Source organism: Pan troglodytes, chromosome 5, assembly GCF_028858775.2.
Source record: "Pan troglodytes isolate AG18354 chromosome 5, NHGRI_mPanTro3-v2.0_pri, whole genome shotgun sequence".
Classification (NCBI taxonomy): domain Eukaryota; kingdom Metazoa; phylum Chordata; class Mammalia; order Primates; family Hominidae; genus Pan; species Pan troglodytes.
In genome coordinates, this window is record NC_072403.2 from 135,102,303 (window position 1) to 135,123,240 (window position 20,938).

A 20,938-nucleotide genomic window follows, 5' to 3' on the forward strand; every position below is an offset into this window, starting at 1 on the left:
ATGTGGTCCACCAGCTTTTGGCGGAGACCAACTTCTTTCACAAAAGTCTCCAAAAATCCATTATTAGTAATGAATGTATTACTGATACCTAGCCTAATGATTTTTAGTGAAACTGTTTTATATCTTGGTCCTAAAGAACCATAGTTAGTGGCAATCCTTGAAAATAAATCACTTGGCTAGTATTGGCTCTAGCTATCTCAGGCCTTGCTGATGATAATTACAATGCTAGAAAGGATAACTCAATTTATTTCCTGAGTTAATTTGTCATAAGTTCAGTTGCAATTGTAAACATGATAAAGGTCACAGAGGCATGACTTTTAGAGTTGATAAAAACAATGTAGTAAAGAACACGAGTATTTATATTACCAGGAATATGACAAAAACATAACAGTCATTCCCAGTGATGCACTGTCGAGTAGATTAAAAATTGTTATCCATGTCATTGGCACTGATGACCAGTTACCTAAAATACAAGTAAGACATCTCACGAAGGCATTTAAGGCTAAAATGAATTCCTTAAACTTTGATGGCATTCATATTTTGCCATTATGAGAAAGAAAAACATTTTACTTCACAGAAAGAATGTATTAAAGTGAAATGAAAATATTTTTATATTTGTCACCCAAATTTAGTGATTGATCTAAAATTTCACCCAGGTGACATTTTTATTAAGACCCAGTCTGGAGAAATTTCAGAATTCCACATCTCATTTGCTAATATTTTAAACAAAGGATTCACCAGACCTGACTAATTGAATGGTGTATTTCCACTGGACTGAATGTCCTAATTATCATTCAAGACATATCTTAAAGATTTATCAAGCATTTACTCTCCATCTTACCATGTCTAAAGCTCAGAGATATTTTGAGCTCTAAAAGAGTATCACAAGAAATTTATAGCAGTCTGTAGTACAACTATTACCCATTCTTAGAGCAAAGCCACAACTAAAATAGAAATAGACAAAAATAAAATAAAATCATTAAGCATCAACTTATTGGGTAAATTAAGTTTAGATACCCATATGATGCAAGAGTCACTTTTATATAAGCTTCCCCATCTTTTTTTTTTTTTTTTTTGAGACGGAGTCTCGCTTTGTCGCCCAGGCTGGAGTGCAGTGGCGCGATCTCGGCTCACTGCAAGCTCCGCCTCCCGGGTTCACGCCATTCTCCTGCCTCAGCCTCCCGAGTAGCTGGGACTACAGGCGCCCGCTACCACGCCCGGCTAATTTTTTGTATTTTTAGTAGAGACGGGGTTTCACCGTGTTAGCCAGGATGGTCTCGATCTCCTGACCTCGTGATCCGCCCGCCTCGGCCTCCCAAAGTGCTGGGATTACAGGCGTGAGCCACCGCGCCCGGCCATAAGCTTCCCCATCTTTTAAACTTAGAGCACAGTCTATGTTGTCATTAAAAAAATAATAGCTAACTGAAGCCAGGAATTCATTTTGCAATTGTGTCAATTATTTTTAAGATACCATTATTAAGTAAACTTTAAATTAGTTTGTGTACAACCTTATAGTGACTGGAAATAAGATAAATACAAGCACCCCCTCCCACCGCAGCAAACACACATAACAGATTCTTGAGACTTAGACCCTTAAACATGTCTGCTCATCACTCAATCCATTTGGCCACCCTTTCCGTCCACACTAGGCCAAAGACCAAAATGTTTTCACAGAAATTCTCTGGGTTGCATATTCTTAATTGCCTGAACTATTGTGGACAAAACATCACATTTTTAAAATCTTAAAGCACTTGTAAGGGTCATACATGTGTGTTTACTGTCCTTGTTGCTTCTGTCCTGGAGAATTTGCTTGACCAGAGCTCTCTCCAGGGCGGTCTGCAGGAGTGAAAGGAAACTGAAATCCATAGCCATTGTACCCATCCAAGTAGACACACTGGAAGAAACTGATGGGACCTAAGGAACAGAGCATGACAGTTTGTTAAAACATGCAGAACATGAGCAAAAAAGCACAGTGAGGCAGTGCAGTGCAGCAGATAAGGTCACAGATTCTGCCAGCAGCCTCCGTAGCTGTTGGCAAGTTACTAAACTTCACTGTGTCTTGGAGTCTTTATGTATAACATCAAAACAACGAAAACCGCACAGAAATATTATGACAGTTAAATGAGTTACATGTGCTCTTAAAATTCTTCCTGGTATGTAATAAGCCTTTAATAAGTGATAATAAAAATGGCCTGGCAGAGAAAGTCAAAGTTCTGATCATATAGACATCTGTTGATGTGCATAGCAATCATAGAGACATAGTCATAGGTTTCAAAATATGAGCTTATCAATATGCAAAGCAACAGACTGTGTGTGTGTGTTTTATAATGTCACAGAGAGGTGGTGCCAACATCTAGAAGTTTTATTTGCCCTTACTTTAGAGGCAAGAGCTTTCCTAAGGTGGCTTCGTTGCTCTTTGAGCAACAAAGGTAGCAGCCAGGTAGCAGCTCTGAGTAGAAAGCAAAACAGGAAAGTTAAGGGAGTGTGGTGCAAGTAAGGACTCTGGACTCAGTAAGCCGGTGCTCCCAGGTAGCAGCTTTGGTAAAAGATGGCAAGTTTAGCATCTCCTCACAATCTTGCATGCCTACAAACTTCCAGTGTTTTCTATCCTATCCATTTGCATTCTGTCAACCAGCCATAGATTTTTGCAGAAGGCCAGGAAAGAAAAATGATAATTAAAGCTAGTGGTGTGTGGGAGATAAGGAAGATGGCCAAATCCATATGAGACTAGGGGTTTATGAAGTAGAATAAAGCAAAGGATAGGAAAAAAGGAAGCTGGAGAAGCAACCAGGGAGTATTCTGATTCCATTTCCATGGGTCACTGGGTTTTCAGGGATGACAATAGTTTGAAGAATCTTGAATTTAGTTATCTTTTCCAATGCATCTCATCTGGAATGACTTCTCTTTTCTTCTATCTTCAAACCGAAGCAATAATACAACTTCCCTCTCTTCAAGTTTGTGGAGGTTATGGGAGCTTGGGGGTTAGGCAGGCTACAAGAGGGACAGTAGTAAAGTCAGCCCTGCACAAGGAGAAATGGAAATCCATTGCTAAAAGTAGAAGGGCCCATCAATGACAGGCTGCCTTCCAGCTGCTTATCAGAACTGGACACTGTTTTGACACATTTATTTAATGGATGTTGAATAAGCTACTCATTAAAATATTATTATGACTGCAAATATTAGAGCTTAAATTAAAGGCTCATGTATATCAGGCTATAGAACTGCCTTTTTGTAAGATGAAGATAGCAAATATCATTTTGATGCAATAGATCCCCCAACTGAGGTTAGAATATTTGACACCATTTTACTAAAAGTATTTGCGTTTTGTTTTTAATTAAAATTTTTACTTTGAAATAATTGTAGACTCACATGTAATTGTAAGAGTTAATACAGAAAGATACCACATATCTTCACCTAGTTTTCTTCAATGGTAACATATTGTAAAACTACAGAACAATATTCCAACTAGGAAACTGGTATTGATACAATTCACCTGTCTCATTGAATTATATTTTAATAGTTATTTAAAATATATGAGATTTCAAATGTTTACGTGACATAGCCACAAATTATTACCAGTAGGTTAATAATTGGGAAAGCATTGCTATATAAAATGAAAATATGTCCAGATTGACCTATAATTCTTTTTCTTATGGATTTTGTAATATTACTCAAAGTATCATAAGACTCTGCTTATTTCCCTATATTTCTCACAACCTTATTATATGAAGGATTATAATAAGTGTCTTAACTACTGCAGTAGTTCCAGCATCCAAAGAAGTACTTGGAACATAGTAGGCATTCAGTATCTGTCTAATGAATCACCTATTAATACAGAGTAGGAGGCATTTGCTATTGTAAGGGGCACTTTAGTAATTTCCTGCACAAAAACATCCAAAAAGCACTGGAGAATCAAGAGACATCATTTCTTCAGACAAATATCTAGCTCTTTACTTTAAAAGCATTATGTGACACAAACTTCAGTTATACCTATTTCAAAAATTGCTTCCTTTATTCTGTTCTGCAATGACTTTAATGCAAATACAGATTTAAAATTTATTGCTTTACCATATGAACAAAAATGTCTAATTTGGAAGAACCGAAATAATGAGAAACTTGGGCATTGAATTTTGTAACTGCACATGAATATTGATTGGATTCTAAAATAAATGATCCCAAAGATTGAATATTTAGAACCTACCATACATCTAGCAAAATCAAAAAGAATCTTGAATCTTAGAAGTGAGTTTCCAAGCAATTGAATTGCTAAAACCTATTTCTTCATTTTTGCTACCTGATATAAAAAAATTTGGCATATTACTTCAGCTGTCCTATTATAAAGCAGGCAGTAAGACACATTTAAGCATAGATTCAGCCAGAGTACTAAGGATCAGAAATATGTAGAAGGATTTGCGATAAATGCCACTTCAACCATTACTTGTAACTCTTCCAACTATCTGCCTCTTGCCTAACACAAAAGTGATACGCTTCTTTTTAAAATATAAATGACCTACTTTAATGTTATTCTTCATGTCTATGCTAAAAAATTTTTTCTTCGAATACTGGTCTTAAGAGAGTCTAACATTTTTACATAGATGTAGCATCTTTAATATAGAATGATTTATTACTTTTAATCTCATTATAAACTTACTTTTCTGCTTCTTTGTGGGAGACACATCTTCAGTTTCTTCTAGTGGATAAAAAATATAAAAGTAAATAACTTGTACATTTACAACTATTATATAAATATATATGGGACTGAGAATGTCTAAACAGAAGCACACTATGAAAGAAACAGGAGTTACCCTTTTTATAGTATACTCCAGATTTGTACACAGATTCTATTCATATTTTCACTGTAAAATTTAATAGGCAAGAGCCAGAGAGAGAAAGGGAACCCATGAAAAAAATGTCATGCTACAAACAATTGTTTAAATAGGAAAACTGGCCCTGATGTGTCAGATATTCATTAATGAGGATAGTTGACATGCATCCCTTTCCTGAGAAGGGATCTTTGATGCTCAGAGTTAACAATTTGGTAAGGGTAAAATCTGGCTAAAGATGAACATTTTAGTCAAAATAATCCCAAATTTGGAGGGACATACGTTTTTCGTGATCATCCTTGCCATGAAAGCAGAGCAGCAGCCCAGTATCCTGCATTCTTCCCTTTTCACGTCTGATTCACTGACTATTTATTTATTTTTGCTGTAGTAATATCCATCACAAATTTATGTAGCGTTGGATAACTTGAAACTATTTCTTTGAATCCCTTTCTTCCGATTAGAAGTTCTTAACTGGTATCCACGAATGGGGTTTTGGGGGTTTTTCTATAAAACACTGAAATAATTAGAAGTTGTGAGAGAGTGTGTATGTGTGTTTGTGTGTACATGTGTGTTAGTGTGTGTGTTTCATAGAAAGCTAGGTTTACAGATCTTATCAATTTTTCAATTGGTTCTAGAGCGGTTCCCCTCAGAGTGTAATCTATGTACTACTAGTTTCAGCATCACTTGATTTATTTATATAAATGCAGATTTTTAGGTTCTAACTCAGATATTTAATTCTAAGGAGACCTACAGTTGATCTGTATAAACATTAAAGTTTTAGAAGCACTGGTCTATGAGTAAAAAACCTATTAGGGTGGCTAGTCTTAGTAATTCAATTAAAAATATATATATATATAAAATATAGTATTCAGAAAGGTATCTTAATACAAGTGTAAATCTCAACTTTTATCTGATAAGGTCCTGTCCTGTGTGTCTTTTCTCAAAGCACTATTTTCCACATTGTTGGTTAATTTTGGGCACTGGCAAAGAATTTATACTTTGTTGGCTAGAACAATGCTTAGGCAAATACTTATTGCCTGCAGACAAATTTAGAAGTGGAAGAGAAAATACTTTTTTTTTATATGCAAACTGTGTACCTGGCAAAGGTCTAATATCCAGGATCTATAAAGCACTTAAACAAATTTACAAGAAAAAAGCAAACAACCTCATTACAAAGTGGTCAAAGGACATGAACAGGTACTTTTCAAATGAAGACATACATTCAATCAACAAGCGTATGAAAAAAAGCTCAACATCACTACTCATTAGAGAAATGCAAATCAAAACCACAATAAGATAACATCTCACACCAGTAAGCATGGCTACTATGAAAAAGTCAAAAAATAACATATGTTGAGGAGCTTCCAGAGAGAAGAGAACACTTGTAGACTGTTGGTGGGTGTGCAAATTAGTTCAACTATTGTGGAAAGCAATGTGATGATTCCTCAAAGAGCTAAAAACAGAACTATCATTCAACCCAGCAATCCCATTGCTGGATAGAGCTGGAGGTCATTATCCTTGGCAAACTAATGCCAAGGATAGTTGGTCAACTATCCTTGGCAAACAGAAATCCATATACAGCATGTTCTCACTTAAAGTGGGAGCTAAATAATGAGAAAACATGAACACAAAGACGGGAGGAACAGACACTGAGGCCTACCCAAGGGTTGAGAGTGGAAGGAGAAAGAGGATCAGAAAAAATAACTAATGGATGGCAGGATTAATACCTGGGTGATGAAATAATCTGTACAACAAACCCCCATGACATGAGTTTACCTATATAACAAACATACACATGTACCCCTAAACCTAAAGTAAAAGTTCATTTCTTTTTAACATAATGCCTATTTTATAGCAGCCCTAATGAAAAAGCCAGGAACCTTTCAGAAAAAAAATCAAGTTAGCTGAAGCCCTCACTCTACAGATGGAGAAATTTTGTCCTGGAAAAACTTTATGAAGTTCGTACATCTGGAGATTGCAGGTTTTCCTGACTGTTTGTCCTCTGGCTTGGGCTAAAAGAGTGCAGGGGTTGAGTCCAGCCTTCCATTTCCTCCTTCCTTCCTTCCTTCCTTCCTTCCTTCCTTCCTTCCTTCCTTCATTCCTTCCTGATGGTGCTGCTAATATAGGTGACTCATCTCAAGTCTTCTTAATAAAAGCATGGCATTCTTGTAATTCTTAATGGAATAGTGATTTTGAAGTATTATTCCTGTAGATTGGCAAATAAATGCATCTGATAATTGTAAATAAATCAATACCCAACTAGTGTTTTTAATATGTGAAAAGCTGTATATTTTCCAAATAATGTTAAAAAGCTGTTTGCTTTAAAAATAAGCCTACCATGTAAATGTTGCCTAGAAAAGCTTTAAGACTAGATCAAGAATAGCTAGGAAAAAAAAAAAAAAAGACAGACAAAAACCTTATAGCTTTGAGAGAAAACTTGTAAATGATCCAAAGACAGCAAACTCACCTTTAGCTTTCTTTGAAGCTGGTACATCTTCAACATCTTCTAGAGTACAGAAAAAAGGCACGTAGAATCACAGTCAATTTTTCAGTTTTCCCAGAGGAAGTATTGTATTTAAAGGTTTTTAAGAGTCACAAGATCCCTGAATCTACAAACTCAGCACCTACAGTCTCCATAAATAAGAGCTGTCTGACCAAAACAGGCACTTCTCTGACTTGGAGAGAGGATGTGGAGAAAATGATGAGTGCTGCACTATGGTAATCAGGCTGGTAAAGGTTACTTAGGGAAAAGGCCTGTGGTGACCTCCAACACCCACCCCCAGGTTTCCCTCCTCCTCTGACTCCTAAAGCTCCTTTCAAAAATCATAATCATTTATAGAATTTAGGAAAGTTAAGGTAAATGGATTCACACATACAGGCTAGATAAAGAGATCAGTGTCTACCCACACAATTTATTAGCAGATTGATTAGATTTTAGCCTTTTTGACAATTCTAAAAAGCCCAGAAATAAACCCATGCACATACATGAGTCAACTAATCTTTGAAAAAGGTACCAAGAATAAACAATGGGGGAAAGATTGTCTCTTCAATATATACTGTTGGGAAAACTGGATATCTATATGCAAAAGGATGAAAGTGGACCTTCATCTTCCGCCATCCCAAAATCAATTCAAAATGGATTTAAAGACTTAAATGTAAAACCTGAAACACTTTTAAAAGTAAACACAGGGGAAGAGCTTCTTAACATTGGTATTGGCAATGATTTTATGAATCTGACACTAAAAGTATAGGCAACAAAAGCAAAAATAAACGATTGGAACTATATCACACTAAAATGTTTGTGTACAGCAAAGGAAACAATGAACAAAATGAAAAGGCAAATTATGAAATGGGAGAAAATATTTGCAAGCCATATATCCAAAGGAGGTTAATACCTAAAATATATAAGACATTGATACAACTCAATAGCAAAAAACAAATAAATGGGCAAAGGATCTGAACAGACACTTTTCCAAAGACATATACAAATGACCAACAGGCACGTGGAAAGATGCCTTATATTATTAATTATCATGAAATGAAATAAAACCACAATGAGATATTACCTCACATCTGTTAGACTAGTGATTATCAAAAAGTCAAATGAGATGTGTTGGTGAGGATTTAAGAGAAAAGGGAACCCTTGTTCACTTTTGATGGGAATGTAAATTGGTATTGCCATTATAGAAAGCAGTATGGAGGTTCCTCAAAAATTTGTTTGTTTATTTATTTATTTTACCACTAGACAATAGTCATCCTCAACATATTTAAGAAGAAGCTACCATATGATCCAGCAATTTCACTTCTGGGTATATATCCAAATATTTATCAAATATATTGTATGCTTGAAACTTTCTAAGAGAGTAGATCTTAAATGTTCTCACCACACACACACACACACACACACATACACACACACAGAATGGTGGTAACTACGTGAGGTGATGGCCATGTTAATTAGCTTGATTTTGGTAATCATTTGATAATGTATATGTATATCAAAATATCACATTGTATATCAAATATATATACAATTTTTATTTCTCACTTATATCTCAATAAAATTAGTGGGGAAAGGAAGACACTACATTTGAACTAAAGCTCAAATACATATACAATGACTCTTAAGTTGTATTGTGTAAATCACTTGGTCTTTTCTGCATTCAACTTACAAGCACATATTGGAATAATGTGGAAGTAATTTTAAGTCTGAGGCAATTCTAATGCAATATAACGGAATGATGCTTTAATTTTTAACATTTGAAATTATCTGAAAGAAGGTCAGTTTTGTCTTATTTATTTAGATTTTGCATACCGACTGTTCACTAATAAATGAAAAAGGGGTAAGATAGGGTCAGTATGCAAATTTCCTCTAACAGGAAAGCAATGTGACATTTATAGAAAAATGCTATTATGTAGAAGAACACAACAGAAAAAGAAACAAAATTACTAGAATTTTTTTACTATATATTATTAAACTTTTGATCTGGTCAGTTGTAAATAATATTTAAACATAGGTTTAACTCAATTAAATACTGGATAAAATCACCATGGTCTTGAACTGCTTAATCAACTGCTATAAATAATGAAACAGTACAAACTGTTATATGATGTTGTGAAATAACTTAATATCTATACTTTTAAAATGATGTCAATTCCTAAACAAATCAAATAATATCTTAATTGTGTAATAAGGTCCTATTAATTCCTATGAAAGTTCTGTACAAAAATAAAATGAGGCAAAGTCCGTGTCCACAAGGAACATATATTTTATTTTTGTAGATTATAGCACACTTGAAACTTATTCTTTGGATCCATTTATTACCACTAGAAAAATAAATACAAATGGAAGGAATAAAGACCTCAGTGTCTTCAGATTCTATATTCTGATCCAGCATCAACTGGCTATAAGTGACAAAAGCTGGCAAGAGCTGAGTCACATGTCAATCGCTCAGGAGACAGAAGCACAAGAAAGTAAACGGCAAACCTAGGACAGTTGCTATAGAGATGCATTTTCTGTGGAAGAGACTTAGCAGCAAACATTTACAGAACTAGGAATAAAATTCAAGAAAGGAATAAGGCACTCACTGTCCACTTATTCTTACAACTTGCACATTGAGTGAGTGGTAGTTTTGATAAAACAAATATTTGACTCTGAGAAGGTAGAATCATGGCAGTGAAAGGAGTGTCAAAATGTGCCAACGAAATTTTAAAGAGTGACCTGCTTTGTCAGACTGTCAGGAAAATGTTTAATGAAGGAAGTAAAATTTGAAATGGGACTTATAATATTTTCAAGAAGGAGATGCCAAAATTAAAGTGAGGGCAACAATATGAAAAAAGGCTAGAGACAGCAAAGGACAGAGATATTCAGGGAGTAGAGGAGACGTTCTGGAAAACTTGGATAAGATTATCATGTGGAACATCTTATACATCAGGCTAAGTACCCTCAACTAAATTTCATAGCTAGTCAAGGTTGCTCAAGAGATAAATAATGTTTTAGAGATGTACTTGGTAGAAATAAATAAGACTAGAGCATGAGAAAATGAATGCAGAGAATGCAATTTGGCAAGTGTTCTAATAGCACAGAAATAGTACATTCTCCAAGTAGGAGTCACTGAAGGAGTTAAATACAAAAAAAGGCTTTGCCAAAAGAATGAAATAGAATTAAATACAAGTAAGAACAAGAGATTAGTACTACAAGGAAAATAACGATATGTTATTTGAGTTTGGAGAAAGACAGTGGTGCCACTCCCAACTACAATGAAGTCCCTAGGGGACACTGATATTTGCTGGGGATAATGAAAAGTTCAATTCTCTATGGGTTGAACTGTGGTGCTAGGCCAGTCATGCAGTTGCAAATGCTTAGTAGGAAACAAGACAGAGCCGGCAACATGTCTGAAAAGGTTAGAAGTGATATGCATCAAGTTAATGGGCAAAACTCAGTAAATTGTGAGATCATCACTTTTAATTTTTGCAAAATAGTTAATATTTCTTAAGATTTTCTACATGCTAGGCCCTATTAAGTTATTTCATATGTGTTAACACGTTTGATCCTGAACAACAACCACACGAGGCAAGGACTTTTTTGTTTGTTTGTTTGGTTTTGTTTGTTTGTTTTTTGAGATAAGATCTCACTCTGTCACCCAGGGTGGAGTGCAATGACGCCATCTTGGCTCACTGCAACCTCCGAGGCGAGGACTTTTATATTGAATCTACTGTACAAATAGAGGAGAGAGGGGTTAAATGCTGCCCAAGGTCACAAAACTCATGAGTGGCAGAGCCAGAACAAGAACATAATCCAAATCTCCTATATCAGGGCCTCTTGAAAGAGTGTTGAAATTTATCCCATGAATAGTACACCTGCTATGTGCCAGCCACTGTTCTAAGCACTTTATAAATGTTAACACTTTTCATCTCCTCAGAATATCTGTGAGGAATATACTCTTATTGTTCCTATTTTATAGGTGGGACAATTAAAAATCAGAGAGATTCAATGTCTCAGAGCTATAAGAAGTGAAGGAACTGGTTTTTAAGACTATGGCATTCTGGTTCCAGAGATGGCGCTGTTAATCACTAAGCCATTCTGCCTGCATTAGTTTGTTTTCATACTGCCATAAAGAACTGCCCAAGATGGGTAATTTATAAAGGAAAGAGATTTAATTGACTCACATTTCAGCCTGGCTGAAGAGGCCTCAGGAAACTTACATCACAGCAGAAACAGAAGTCAACATGTCCTTCACATGGTGGTAGAGAGAAGAAGAATGAGAACTGAGCAAAGGGGACAAACCCTTTATAAAACCCTCAGATCTCCTGAGAACGTACTCACTATTGTGAGAATAGCATGGAGGGACTGCCCCCTTGATTCAATTACCTCCCACCAGGTCCCTCCCACAACACGTGGGGATATGGAAATATAGTTCAAGATGAGATTTGGGTGGGGACACAGCCAAACCATATCACTGCCTCTGGAGGATGAACTTCTAAACCCACTTCTCTCTGATTCTAGTACCCATGCATTATGTTGCCTAACATACCTGCTGGCAGGCTCTGACAGAGTCAAGTTATGCATGAGCCACACACACACTTGTGCAGAACAGAAATGAAGGAGGAGGCATTCCACTAACCCCCTTAAAATGAGAGGGGGTGCTAAATGTGTCCCTCTGCACTTCTAACAATCTACTCTCCCTCAGTGGCGATGAAAAGTTACTTAGTTGTCTTTGAAAATAAAGACAATGAAGAGGTAAGCATAATATTTTTTCTGTTTGCCTAAACATTATAAGTAGTGTAAGCTACAGTTATTTCTAACATTGAAGAATAAAATTGTACTATCTTGACTTTCAAATTCTAGAGTTCATTCTTCGCTTACATAGAAACAGATTCCAGAGGAATCAGAGATAGCAGTGAATCCATCCTCCTATCCAAGCAGTTGTCTGCACAATAATAGAGTCATGAAAAAATGGGCCATCTTGTCTGTATGGCTGTCATTTTAATCAAGGACTAGGTTTTGTATAACTCTTTAATACTTATTTAATTGGGCCTACTGACACAAGGGTTCTTAAATAGCTATCAGTTTATTAAAAATTAATAAATTTACAATAGAAAGTCCTGGATTTTGTTTGGTCAAGTAGTCCTTGTATTTTCTGGTTAACTGAAGGACTTTCTCCTTTGTCCTAAATCCATGACTTGCCTCATTTCACATAACTGTCTGTTTCAACACTTAAGAAAAGTGTTATTCTGTGATCAAGTGGAATGCCTGAAAAAGTAAGAAATTACCTCTGTTCTCTGCCTGAAAGTTTTTACTTATCTCCAATACTGTTCTGCAGCCATGGGTCAAAAAAGTTTCACGGCCAATGGGATTTTTAACAGGGTTCAGGTGTTAAGTCTTCATCTCTTTGGAGTCAAGGGTGGACTTGGTTCTATGAGGTTGAAGACACAGATGATTTAAAGACTTGATCTGTTGGTATTTAGGAGACTGCGTGTGTATGGACTCTAATAAATATGGACTCTAATTACAATTGGCTGATAAAAATTCCAAGTATATGAGAAAATGTAAAGTCCAGCCTCAGCACCAATGGTAGGTATGGTATATAATTACGTTTATTCTTAATTATGTAGGCTTGATAAGTGAATTCGCAAATTTTATACTAAAATGCAGATTTCTCATTCTCAGCAAGCAATCTTATCTTGGTTCTAAATTTTATTCTCTAGAGTGGTGGCTTTCACTTTTTTCTTCACAGAATTCCTTTATAATCTTAAAATATTAAGGACCCCAAAATATTTTTTATGAATTATATCTATCAATAGTTACCATAATTGAAATTAAAGCTGCTATAAAGACACATGCACACGTATGTTTACAGCGGCACTATTCACAATAGCAAAGACTTGGAACCAACCCAAATGTCCATCAGTGATAGACTGGAATAAGAAAATGCAGCACATATACACCATGTAATACTATGCAGCCATAAAAAAAGGATGATTTCATGTCGTTTGTAGGGACATGGATGAACCTGGAAACCATCATTCTCAGCAAACTATCGCAGGGACAAAAAACCAAACACCACATGTTCTCACTCATAGGTGGGAATTGAACAATGAGAACACTTGGACATAGGAAGGGGAACATCACACACCGGGGCCTGTCTTGCAGTGGGAGGACGGGGGAGGGATAGTATTAGGAGATATGCCTAATGTAAATGACGAGTTAATGGGTGCAGCACACCAACATGGCACATGTTTACATATGTAACAAACCTGCACGTTGTGCACATATACCCTAGAACTTAAAGTATAATAATAATAATAATAATAAAAAGAAAAATGATAAAACCACCACTTCTAAATTTGGATAACTGGAATATATTCAACACCCTTATCATATATTTGCAAAACAATTTACTAGAAACATATTCATAGCATTTTTCATAGATGGTTGGAATCTCAGTTTCTTCTTCATATAAAAGATTAATTCATAATGTATATTTTGTGATGTAGGCTGTGTGTTTATGTTATAAAAAGTAAAATCATAAACAGATTTTTAAAAATTTCAGTCTAGCTTTACAGTCAAAGTGAATATTACCTTGAAGGTTTCCTATGATTTATTCATTTAAGATAAAGTTACTTTTCCAGCAACAACTATGAGAACTACAATGAGATATTTTTCTGTGCCAGGTATCCTACTAGGTACTAGATTTTACATATGTGTTTTAACATAAGTCTCACCAATACCCTTATGAATTATGGGGAAAATATCTGATTTTACAAGAGAACTTTGAGCCCCAAAGTATTTGAAAAGAACTTCCCTGCAGCAACACATTTTAAAAAGTGTTGAAAGAAGGCATGAAGCTAACTTTCCTCAACATCAAGACCCTCACTCTTTCCTCTAAACTATTCTATCTTTACTTGCAAAGCACTTTGCTCTGTGCCCTGGAGGAACCAAAAGGAAATAGGATGCTACTTAGAAGTAATTTACAAACCCATATAGAGAAAATGAAAAAGTACCCAACCAAATAGAAGGGACTCTGAAGTATGAGATAGTATATGACAATTGATAGTATAACTGCGAGGTAGTTTCAAGAGTGAAATGGTCAATTCCTGTTACGTAGATCAAAGAAGTTTTTTATGGACACTCTTCCACTGGTGATGGACTTTGAACAATCGTAATGAATTGCATTGTTAGAGGTACAAAGAATTGTTCAGGAAAAGAGAATGATGGGATCAAATCTAGGAGGCAGCAGTATTAGGAATATAGAATGTTCAATTGGGCTAGTACCTACAATAGGTATAGAAAATGATCACACACAAAAAAAATTTTAATGTAGTTTATACCTGGATTATACAGGCCCTAGACTCCTGGGCTTAGAAATGTAGAATTTATTCCAAATTTACAATGAAGAAATAGTCAGTGTTTCTCACATATATGGCCCAATCATTTTAAAGTTTGGAAAATTTAATGTCAGTGGACATAAAAAGGAAGAATGACAAGTCAGAAAAGGGCCTGTTGGGGAGTGAATGCAATGGTTTAGAGGAGAAACAGTAAAAGCCTACATGACTTAAAACAAAATTAGGGTCCGGGACAAGTAATACTGATTGGTCAAAGTAGAATTCAAAGTTTTATGTCTAAGTGACTAAAGAGTGGAAGTCAGATGGCAAGAGTAGAATCCCCTCTTGGGATATGGAGAGGGTGGAAGGATAAGGGCAAGAAGAAGTTTATGATATGAAGATCAGTTGTAAACTTGTGCAGACAAAGGGCGAAGTTAGGAATTGAATGTGACTGGAGCTGAAAAAATAGGTTAAGCTTCAGAAGAATTTTGGGTCTTATCCACAAAGAAGTAGATAATGTAGATAACAAAACTGGATGGCCCCACTGAGGAATAGCACAGAAGAGTAGGAAAGAGAGCTGAGGTTGGAAGAATTCAACCTCTGGGGAAAAACAGCAGAAGCCCAGTACTGAGCAAATAGACTGAAAAAAAAAAATCCTATATTATGAAAGCCAAGAGAGGAAAACATTTCAAAAAGGGCAGGCGACCCACAATGTGGAAGGCATTAGAGAGGTTAACAATAGGGGAGAAGTGAGCAAAAGGTAATTCAGCTTTACAATTTGGAATGCTGTGTTGAACTTGAGGTTAGCTATTTGGGGAGACTGTTGGGGCAGAAATGGGGGCAGATATCCAAGCTGCATGGAATTAAACTGAAAGCGTAGAGAGAAATTGCTAGGAGATCTAGTTCAGAAGTGGCTGCAAATGCAAGCAGAGCAAAAAGACAACAGCTCTGAGAAGCAGAAAGGGCAAGGAAAATTTTGTACAAAGGAATATTTGTAGGCAGAGGTAGGAGAAACTCTTATGGTAAGAACTGCAGAGGCATGATTGAGGGAGAAAGCGAGAGAAGATGGAATCAAAAAGGAATACAGAATGTAAATCTTAGGAGAAGCAATGCTTCTTGATATGAGAATGGGAGGCTGGTGATAGGGAATATACAAAAGAGTAAAAAGAGATTGTAATTTGGGGAGAAGGCAAACTTTGAAGAACCCACATTTATGGCATAGATTAATTTTGTTTTTCTCAGTTTTAAACATAAAATTTTTCTGTGTAGTGTCCAGTCTGCTCTATACGCTCTTAGCAAGCACTATAAATAAATCAAAGCCCCCTAAATAATGCACGTACATGTACCAGCTCAGTTACTCTATGTTCATCTCTACCAGCAGTCTATTTTGATTTGTGCAGTTTCAAGAAATCCTCGTAAGTAAACATGTGGAATCCTTAGTCATAGATGCAAAAAAAGCTTAGCATGAATATTTGTATTCTTCCTCAGCCCTCTTCCTTTATCAAATTCACTGCCTCTCTCTGTTTCTGCAGAGATACCCAAAGCTCCAAATTATTTTCTCAACTAACTGGCCAAATTGTGTGTAACCGGTTTAACAGAATATTACTTTCTAAGAGTTCACATTTTCCTAAGAAATCTTAAAAACCCACGGTAGTTGAAAGCAACACTTGACAGCCAGTTTATTTTAGCTCTCAGGTGTGAGAATCTCCTTCTATATGTGCTATTATTTAAAGTAATTGCGAGTTTTAAAGAAAATGAACTGCTACACTGAGAACTCACTGAAGATTCTTAAAATTGACTCTAGGGAATAATAAACTATGCAGGGAAATTTCACATTTGGGATTTTGTAGGCAGCACACAGTGAAGCCAGGAGTGTTCAATGAATGTATGCGACCCTTTCTTAGTGTCTGTCCCATCACTCCCAGGATAAACACGGCTCTCTTGAGGGCAATGTCAGAACAACTTAACATCACCCTTAAATGAATGAGGCCACAGTGCTGGGACCCAAAGTCTAATAATGAACAGTGACAAACGTTTCACCAAATGCGCCTTATACACAACCTTTCTCTGGAGTTTAGCAAAAGGGGTGATCAGAGTGGTGAGTATGATCACTGGTACATATTAAGGAGGCTTCAGCCAATTTTTTCTCCTAAAACAAAATCATCATGAATTTAATCACCCTTGCTTTAAAAAGTGAGATTGTTTTAAATCCAAGCAAAAATAAGAGATAGATGTTTTCTTTTTATTTTTTTATTTAATAATTGTATCCATTTTGACACAAAAGTTTAATAATTGAAATCTGTCCCTTGCTAGGGGAGTAACCCATTGTCATTACATAATCATCATCATCATCCTCATTCTTATAGTTACCAATTAATAATCACTTATCATATACCAATCCCTATTCATGCACTCTACTATTTTATCTTAATCTACCCAAAATTTCTATGAGATGAATATTATTATTGAAAATTTAAAAATAAAGCTATTGAAGCACAAAAATGTTAAGTAATTTTTCCAAATTATTCAGCTTTTAAGTCATGATGGGAACCAGTACTTCTGAAGCTAGTTTCCCTGGTATCGACTACTACCCTATGATACCATCTGCATACGTATGTCTATTATGAATTTAGTGCTAATTTGTTTAGCAAAAACTACAGTAATGTTGCCATTCCATTTCAGCATGTGACCTCTAACAAAACAGAAGTCATCTTATAAAAACAATCACTTTCATATCATATATATGTGTGTGCATTTATGTATAGGTATGTGTATATATGTTTATAAACACACATATATTAAATATATATACACCCATGTGTAGCCAGAAATAAGCTTTCATCCATTCATTATAAGAAGACTTTATTTCAGTTTGTACATATCTGTATTAGTTGAGAATGGTTTTGCTTTAATAAAGATTAAATTTAGGATTCTGTGATGAAGCACTCGCTAAATTTTTAATGACATAATTAGTTTTACACAATTGTCTAGAACTAGGACGTAAGATATCTTGTTTTTTAATTTAGAAAAAGAAAGGCAATAATCTTGGTTAAAATAAGATTTGTGGATAAAATCTTAAAAACTATTGGATACTAATACTTCTGAAAATATGATAGACTGAATACACTAAAGTGCTCATTCACAGCAACAAAAACTAATACCTTTTGTTGAAGGACTGGGTTTAGAGGAAGTAAAGGAAATCTTCAAATAGAATTGTCCCTTCTGTCCCAGGGAAATTAAAATAAAAAACTAACCCTGCTGATACATGAAAAGTGGGGTCACATTAGGACAAGTGCTTATATTAAAACTGAAATTCAGTAATTAAGTGTGCAAGGAGCAAAATGGGGGTGTAGAGGCTAGGATCGTTTGTTAAGCCAGGGAGGGTGGGACAATGATAAAATTGTCCTAGGGGACTGTGAGAACATAATAGCAGTAGAGATCTTAAATTTCCTTCATATTTCTCCCCCCAAAATGGATAGAATAGGTAGACAGCAAAAACCATGAACAATATTTATAACAAATTAGATGAACCCTAAGATAGCTACGTATTGAGACAAATGAATAGTCAAAAATCTACAAGGAATCAAAGTCTGTAGAAGAGGAAGCAGAGGGAAACCATGGGGAGTCTGAGAGATGGGGATCAGTCTCTCAGATAGCCAACAGGTATTTCCCAAAGGAAGTCAGACTGATGAGATCATCAGCTAAAGTTGTGAGGGACTTTGTCAAGTCCAGTAGCAGGTAAGCATTGAGAGCTGAAGGGGCTGGAACCATCAGATACCCTGTGACCTTGGGAAACTGACAAGCCAGGGCTCACTTTCAGGATGGATTCCCACAAATGGTAAGGAACTGCTGGGAGTGGAATAAAAGTTGATCAAGACAGGGTCAGTAAAGACAAAGAAAAAGATAAGGCCAGGTAAGTGAGAAAAAGCAACCCAGCTAGGAAATCTCAAAAAGCTATCTGTCACAAGTTTTGTACGTTATTTATTTTATTTTTTAAGGTTTATTTTTTAAAATAATCACACAGTAAATTGAGATTTTCGGTGCAAACTTCTATGAATTTTAAGACACGTATATGAATTTTAAGACATGTATAGATGTGTGTGACTACAACCACAATCACCTCCAAAAAATACCTTTGTTCTCCTCCTTCATAGTGACACTCTCCCTCTGTCCCTAACCTTGGGCAACTACTGAGCTGTAACCCAATGGAAGAATCCCATATGCATGAACACTTCCCGTATGGAACCTTTGAGGCTTAGCTTCAGAAGAAATAACGTATTTGAATTCATATAACTTATGAATTTTTATTCCTGAGAAATATTCTGTTGTGTGGATGTACTACAGCTTCTATATCCATTTGCCTGTTGAAGGACATTTGGGTTATTTCCAGATTTGGCAATTGTGAATATAGCTGCAATAAACATTTATGTTCACATTTTTGGGCGAACATAAATTTTTATTTCTCTCATCCTTCAGGAGTGAGATGGTTGGGTCACAACATAAGCATGTGTTTCTCTTTATAAGAAACTCTCAGTTTTCTATAGTGCCAGTACCATTTTGCCTTCCCAACAGCAATGTATGAAAGTTCTGGTTGTTTCAAATGCTTGCCAGCACTTGTTTTTGTTTTTCCATGTTTTAAAAAGTTACTTATCCTAATAAATGTGTGCTGTTATATAATGGTGGCTTAGCTTGCAATTCTCTAACAGCTAATAATGTCAAATATCTTTTCTGGTTCTTATTTGCCATTCATACATCCTCTTTGGTGAACTATGTGTTAAAATCTTTTGTTTACTTTTTAAAATTAATTTTAACTAACATTTTATTTCACCCAATTTGTAAAAAACACAAGGCCTTTGTTGGATATGTAGTCTTTTCCACAGAGCACACATTTTTAATTTTGAGATGGTATACAATTTATTATTTTTTCTTTTACAAATAGTCCTTTTGGTGTCATGTCTTGTAACTCTTTGTCTAATGTTAGGTCTCAAAGATGTTTTCTCCTAAAAGTTTGATAATTTCATGTTTTACATTTAGAGATATCTATTTTTGATTAATTTTTGCATACTATGTGAGGTTAAGATAGCAGTTTATTTTCAAAAAATACATAGATGTCCAGTTGTTTGAGTGCCATTGGCTAAAAAGTCTACTTATTCTCCACTAAATTGCTTCAGAACTTTTATTACAAATCAAATGGTTGTGTTATGTGGGTCTATTTCTTGGATTTTTAATGCTACATTGATCTATGTGGCTATATCTTTGCAAATCCCATACTCTTGTGATTACTGTAAGTGTACAGTAACATTTAAAATTAGGTAATATGATTATTCCAAATTTGTTCTTTTAAAAAATGTTTTAGCTATTGTAAAAGAGATTTTATATATTAAGAAATTTTTTCTGAGATTTTGATTGTAATTGCATTAAATTATAGATCAATTTGGGGAGAACTGACCTCTTTGCTATGTTGAATCTTCCAATTTATGAATATAGTATAGCTCTACTTATTTTAGATTTTCTTTAATAATTTTTATCATCACCTTGTGGTTTTCAACATACAGATCATATATACATTTTGATTTATACATAAGTATTTCATATTAGGTAACACGAACTAATTTTTTTAAATTTTGTTTTCAATTGCATGTTGCATGTGGGAAATAATGAGTTTTCTGTATTAACTTTATACCCTGCTTTTTTTTTTTTTTTTTTTTTTTGAGATGGAGTCTCGCTCTGTCACCCAGGTTGGAGTGCAGTGGCACAATCTTGGCTCACTGCAAACTCTGCCTCGCTGGTTCAAGGGATTTTCCTCTCTCAGCTTCCTGAGTGGCTAGGACTACAGGTATGTGCCACCATACCTGGCTAATTTTTGTATTTTTAGCAGAAACAGAGTTTCACCATCTTGGCCAGGCTGGTCTCGAACTCCTGACCTCATGAACTGCCCGCCTCAGCCTCCCAAACTGCTGGGATTACAGGCGTGAGCCACTGCGCCCGGACACCCTACTACCTTTTGAAACTCACTTACTAATTCCAGTTTTTGTGTTTATACAGGTTTTAGATTTGCTACATAGACAATCATGTGAATAGGGATGGTTTTGTTTTTTCCTTTCCAAATGTATTAATTTTTTTTCTTGCTTTTTTGCAGTGGCATAAAGGAGAAAAAATGGAAGAGACAATATTTTGAATAAACAATAGTTATGGATTCCTCAAGTAGGTACAAGAAAATGATAAATTCCTGTGCCCTGAAAGTATGTCACAATAAGAAGAAATCCTCATTCCAACAAACTATAGTAACA

The 20,938-nt window shown here is 35.4% G+C and overlaps 1 protein-coding gene across 27 annotated transcripts in view; it reads right to left on the reverse strand.

The window, feature by feature from the left end:
• Positions 1–1,357: 1,357 nt before the first annotated feature.
• The window catches only part of TRDN (triadin), a 414,373-nt gene continuing 394,792 nt past the window's right edge, over positions 1,358–20,938 (reverse strand). For 22 of the 27 annotated variants that reach the window (XM_054686250.1, XM_054686252.1, XM_054686249.1 and 19 more), the window contains 3 exons: positions 7,291–7,329; positions 4,652–4,690; positions 1,358–1,914 (listed from right to left, as the gene is read on the reverse strand). In XM_054686250.1, coding sequence (XP_054542225.1) covers positions 1,775–1,914; positions 4,652–4,690; positions 7,291–7,329 — 218 coding nt within the window. In that variant the 3' untranslated portion in view covers positions 1,358–1,774. The remainder of the gene's footprint in view (positions 1,915–4,651; positions 4,691–7,290; positions 7,330–20,938) is intronic. The other 5 variants (XM_054686241.1, XM_054686234.1, XM_054686243.1 and 2 more) reach the window with 3 other exon arrangements.